Source organism: Galendromus occidentalis, unplaced genomic scaffold, assembly GCF_000255335.2.
Source record: "Galendromus occidentalis unplaced genomic scaffold, Mocc_1.1 scf7180000077384, whole genome shotgun sequence".
Classification (NCBI taxonomy): Eukaryota; Metazoa; Arthropoda; class Arachnida; order Mesostigmata; family Phytoseiidae; genus Galendromus; species Galendromus occidentalis.
The window spans coordinates 768,560-774,559 of record NW_003805372.1 but is presented as its reverse complement, the minus strand read 5'-3'; the positions used below and the strand labels follow the sequence as shown (position 1 = coordinate 774,559).

Below are 6,000 nucleotides of genomic sequence, written 5' to 3'. Positions count from 1 at the left end.
ATGGCGGCAACCCATTCGGTGAGGACACGAAATGTTCACTCGGGAGCACACAACGGGCCCTTGCCGGGAATTTCCGAGTTGGAACAGATTGTCCGCAAACTCGAAAATGGAATGACTCTGATCAAATTCGATCAGAAGGGTAGACCGGAGAAACGACGATTTTTCGTCAAAGTTGAAACCCGTCAACTGTTTTGGAGTCGCGAAGGCCCGAACGGAAGATTCATCGACGAGGGAAGCCGTGAGTACCTACTGTTTACTTTTCTCTAAGCGGATCCCGCTCGCTCGCTCACTCTCCGCCAGGTTACGGCGCCCGCTCCGGCGAGCTGTCAGCTGTGCGACCACCACCGGCGGAGAACTTCGAAGGCGGTGCCACCGCATGCGCGTAGAGTACGTACATTTCAACTCCGAGTGATTTTACAACCGGCATCGATTATTCTTATCCCATCGTAGCTTCCGGGACACTTTTGCGTGTCTCGCTCTCGTGTCTCGCTGTTTTCCCCTTTTCTCCGTGCCGCGATGTTATTCGAATTCGGGTGACAACTGGAGAGGGAATCTGCTCCCGCCGGTGTATCGCTTGTAGAACACCGCGGCGCAAATTACGAACAAAACAATTTCCGCTCCGGAGCATCGCATAACGGTCCGTATAACACCAAGGGGCACACACGGACAGACGTTCTTATGCAGGTTGACATGCTTACGACAACTCACAAGTGTTGACGCGAGGGAAATTCTCTCCTCCTGTTGTGCTTATCGTCAAGTCTGAGCTCACCCGCTCCGAACATCCACTGTCTGCTCTGCCCGCGCGCGGATCGTGTTCGATTCGAGCGCCTTATTGCCACTAGTTGCTCCCCCACCTGTCGAGTCGCATCCCATGTGGGGCTTCCGGCAGGAATGCCATTCATTCGCCCGTTTTGCAATCATGGTTGGCGATGCCGATTCGGAAGCCGCGATGGTCGGAGTCGAGTGGCGAAGAGATCGCAGACTGAGAGTTGATTAGCCGAGCTCACCGTCGCGCCGGCGACGTGCGCACGGGAACCGTCATTTCACTTGAAGTAGTGAAATGACGAAATGGCCCTGGATTCGCGTGGGCGTCCCGAACACGGCTCGCGTCGCACGTGATAAGCGCTCCATGCCATGCCATTAGGGTACGCCACCCAGTTCTGACCTGTTGTTTGGAGTCTGGTCTCAGGAGAACGTTCGACCTCGACGATTTCAGTCGGCCGCGTGAATTATTGAACATATTCAAACGAATCAGGTTTTCAACTGCTCGATCAGGCACCATTAGTCGATACGCCGTATGTGATTGTCAGCGGCTCCCTTATGTAGAAGACATCTGAGTGCCTAGGTAATCGAGAATTCTTTGGAGAATCTCTTTCGAGATTCCTCAGCTTCCGCTCGTCTGCGGGGAAAATTTGTTGTCTCGGCTCCGACACGGCTCGACATCGTGGTCCCGGAGTAAATTGCCTCGCTCAGAATTCCGCGAGGTTTAGCTTCTTGCGCGCGTCCTTGTTGATTTTCTGCCTTGTTAGAGATTTTCAAGCATCTTTCAGACTCCCGGTGACCCTTCAGCTTGCTTGCAGAGACTCGCACTCAAGAGAGCGGGAAGAGAAAGTTACACGTCGCGCTCTACTTAAACGACCGCTGGACCGTGGGGGATGAGATAGACACTCTTCTCAACCTGGACCCACCCGATCGCTGGTGGAGAAATTTCGCGTTCCGGTTGCTTTGTCTGGCTGCCGGAAAACTGTGAATTTGGCGCTCTGTTTCATCAAATCCTTGGAGTTCTCCTCCATTCAGGAAATGACAAGCATAAAAACTATGTCCCTCTGGAAATGAAACGCTCCGGCACCCGGCCTTTGTTTCCGGGCCATTTTTGTGCTCTCTCCCCTGTGCTGGTTTCTGAGATGACTACTTGGCGCGGAATCGGCGGCGCGGCGTGATTGGATGCAGGATGATTTTTGATGGAGTGCCTGCCCTTCTGGCACGGCGGCGAACGCTCGCTGGATACGAGTGCGAGCTGTTTGTTGGGCTGTATTGCTTTGGCTTCTCGGTCGTTTCCTCTGTTATTTCCTCGCCTTTATTCGGGGTAATTGATCAGCTCGGCCCTAAGCCCTGAAACTTCCGTTTCTGTTCTTCGTGCTCGATCGAACGCATCTTACTTGTCGACCGGATGCGGACTTTTGAATATTTAACCGCGTGGTGCTCCTGCAGTTCTCAGAGCTACTCATATCCCAGTGGTGAGATCCTCCTTTCTCTCGCTCAACATCATCGAAGTCCGATGCTCAGGGATCCGTGTGCTCCGTTCCAGTGTCTTATCTGATTCAGGTGTCTGGAAAATCCATTTCCTCTGATCGTCTCTGGACGGGGACCGTGGTCTCTAACGTCTGTTTCCTATAGGATAGATTGATGACTTCGTCTATCTGTGCTTCGCTCATGAGTGCAGGCAGTCGTCGATGTCGCTTACCGTGTCAGTGGTGCTGATAACGCCTGTGATATTCTTTCTGTGGACTCTGGTTGCTGCCCCTCGCTCCGAAGCAGATGTGGCTGCCGATGATAAACTTGCTCTTTTCCGCCGTCGAGGTGCTCTTCGAACGGAAATTCTCTCAAGCGTCAAAATCACCATACTTCTTTAGCCTCATACCCCGCAAAATCCGGGGGAATTCTGCGCCATCAATTCGGCCCTTTGGAATAGGCGAGCGGAGGTAACTACGGATTCTCCCTAATACAATATGGTCGTCTTGACAATTCTGATCCTCGGTTTCGGGACGGCGTAGGAGCTCGCTGCGCAAGCGTTCGAAATACGGGAAGGCGGACTCGGTTAGGCATTCCGACGGCGAACTCGGCAATCGTAGAACTCAGTCGAGATCATGACCGACGCCCTGTGCGGAAACGTGGAATGACAGATTGGAGGCTGCGCCAGTTTCGCTTGATGAGAACGTCGAGATTGGGTTAAGCCTTCCCGCCAAACCTTCGACGTATCGTTCCAACGGCATCTCCAGGCTGCGTCGACGAGGACGTTCACGTACTTTATCCACGTCAAATCCGCTCTGACGAGCACGGCACGAGTTAGCCACATGAAGTGCCCGCTCAGGATGGGCGCCCGTTCTTGCCGCTTTCAGTCAGACGAACCTTAACTAATGCTCATGAGTCGGTGGCATTCGCCTTCTCATAATCAACTTGACGTCAGTGTAGCCAGCGAATATACCTTCACTCCATGAGGTCGTACGATAGACTCAACTCTGATTGATTGCGATGTTCGGATAACCCAGTCTAGCGGCAGCGGAGCTCCTTCGCCGTAAGACGCCCTCGTTGTAAGGAGATTCGTTCGACCTCGACCTGAAACGGATGGTGTTTTGCATAATTCAACGAGTTACTTCCGAAATGCGTCCTTCTTAATCGGATGAGCTTCGTTTGCGTGGTGCTCCCCCCTGAACTGTTGTTCCCAAGGCCTGAAACCTCAAGGCCGAGCGGTCCAAGATTTCCTGAGGTTTGGAGGGACAACTTCAATGCTTTACGTTTTCCTCCGGAATCCTCGCAAGCTCTTGGACGCTGCGAGTTCATTATGCACGAGCCCGATCGTCGCTCCAGTCTGCGTCCTATTGTTAACTATACGGCTTGCAAGGTGTGGCGAACCATCAACTTCCGTTCCCATGAAGTGGCCGCATCGACGAATTTCCGCTGTAAACACGCGATAGTCAATTCACTAAAACTGGATGCAGAAGAGTAAGCTTCTCGGATTTCCCGCCACCTAATCTGCTCCGGACTAGTGTGAGAGCATTCCGAGCCACGCTTGAGCGTGCCGTGGATTGTACCCTTGGAGTGCCCGGGCTGCCGGGTTTGTTGGGGCAATCAGAGATATCGAGCCGGGAGTACAATATAATATTATGTGAGAATGGCCCCTGCTCATAGCAAGCTCGAAGCTGGCGAGCGGACCCTGGGCTGGATGCGTCCGCGCACCACCAGCCGCGCATTGTTGCCAGCTTGTGGATTTATTGATCGTCAAGTCGAAGATCATTAGGGAAGATTGAGATGCGTTGTTGCGCGTCCGTCTTTTCACGCGGGCCGCACAATGACCAATACTAGCTCTCTTGGCCGCGAGTCCATCCTCAGGATTTGCCCGGTCCTGAACCGAGGTTTCGGAGCTCTAGTGACATCGAGCAAGTTGCTGGGAGACGTTTGTCTCCGGCTCGAATAAAGGAAGCTTGAAAGAGGCGATAGAGGATTTGTCTAGAGTAGTTTTCTGGCTTGCTTCGTCCCGAAGGAGTCGAGCTCAATCTGGAGATGAATGTGTTCCTCTCTCGCGCATCTCTGGAAGTAGCTGATTGTCCCTCCAGGCGTTCGCTCGCTCGCAGATTCATTATAGCGCTCGAGAATGACCCGAATATTCTTCCGTTCCAGTGGACCTACGAGAAGTAAAGGAACTCCGACATGGACCCACAGCAAAGATGTTCGAGCGTTGGCCAGATGAAGCCAAGCGTTGGGACACTCACAATTGTTTTGCCTTCTTTTACGGCAATACTTTCAGACTCAAGTATCTTCAATGTGTGGGTAAGTATCCTCTTCTCCATTCTCCTTCCCTAAGCAAATACCGTGATGCCGGGAAAGGGAGACGCTTATTAACCCTTGAGCGGTGGAGTGGAAGTCATGCTCGAGTCATGAGTTCGACGCTGGTGTATTTCGGAAGGAGAAGATCAAAGTTGTATCTTACCCACTACAGCACTTGGAAACGTCGATGAGCACGTGGTTATGGAAAAAATCGAAAAGACGGGTAGAGAATTATCGGGCAATATCGGGCATCGCTCTTGGGCTCATTTCTTGGGCTGCTCTCTGCGTTCAAACTCGACACGCTCTCGCTAGCGTCTTCGGCCGCCTTAACGATTCAATTTGAGCCGAGAATTAGGAAGGAAGCGACTTCAACAGGGAAGTAATAAGGACGGAAACATCGCTCACTTTGGAAATAAGAGGTGCTGATTTGACTTTCGGTTCCATCTCGAGAATCCGGCCTGTCGCAGGGGAATAGTCAGCCTCCATGATCCGGATTCGAACGTCGGCGTTTGTCGAAGCTGCCACTTACTTCTCTGAGCGAAAACGGTGACCACCAACGGAGCCAATCTCTTGTTTAGAAGAACTTTGCGCTCTCAGATGTGGGTCGGGGTGTCCTTCGCCTGTTAGAGTTCTTCTCTGACCTATGGCATTTTTTAGGTACGGAATCTGGAGGAGTATACCAGAGACAGCATGCAAGTTTGAAATTCTAAACTCTTCACTTTCTCCGCTCGGAGTTTCACATTGCGCCGCACGATATCGAGCTCAAGAGTTCCGTCTTTCTCCGGCCACAGAAAGCAGTACTATGAGGAACTATTGGCTCGTAACCGGAGATCAGACCTCATGGTTTCATATGCGAGGAAATTCGAGAAGAAGATCAGGATTGAGACGATCCAAATCTGCTGAGAAGCGAATCAGCCCTCACCGAGAGTACCCCGAGCTCACGATTTCGTGAGTCGTGACCTCTAGTAGGCGTTCCGCTACTGCCCCCGGGGCTAACCGGGCGTTAGGAAATAAAAGACGCTCATTGCCTATCTCAACTAGTATGGAGAACGGACATCTTTGGCGCGCGAGCGGGATCACGAGGAACGCCGATGAGGGCAAGAGGTGCAAGAAGCGATAATTCCTCCCGTCGCATCGCACATCAATTAGCCACCGATGCTGGAAGTCTCGGCTTAATTCTCCGGCTAATGGGGTGGACAACGAGCTTGTGCTCCTAGACCCTCGCTGTTCGACCAACCTCAAAGTGTTGTGCCCATTTAGCTAGGTAATTACCTAACAGTTGGTGGCAGCTTCCTCCCGCGCCCCGTGCTTCATCAGGTCGCCGTTTTCCGTCAAATCTCGCCCACATGGCTTCTGCTATATTTAGAGCGACTTTCGCTTTTACTAGCGAGGCATCCGAATGGCATTGCGAGGCGCGGTGTGATTTGTCAATGTCCAAGTTGCCACGAGATGGTT

The 6,000-nt window shown here is 52.3% G+C and overlaps 1 protein-coding gene across 1 annotated transcript in view; it reads left to right on the top strand.

Annotated features, from left to right (window-relative positions):
- The window catches only part of sl (small wing phospholipase C gamma 1), a 32,017-nt gene continuing 26,017 nt past the window's right edge, over positions 1–6,000 (top strand). Inside the window, exons 1-2 of the mRNA XM_018639167.1 lie at positions 1–238; positions 4,399–4,548. Coding sequence (XP_018494683.1) covers positions 1–238; positions 4,399–4,548 — 388 coding nt within the window. The remainder of the gene's footprint in view (positions 239–4,398; positions 4,549–6,000) is intronic.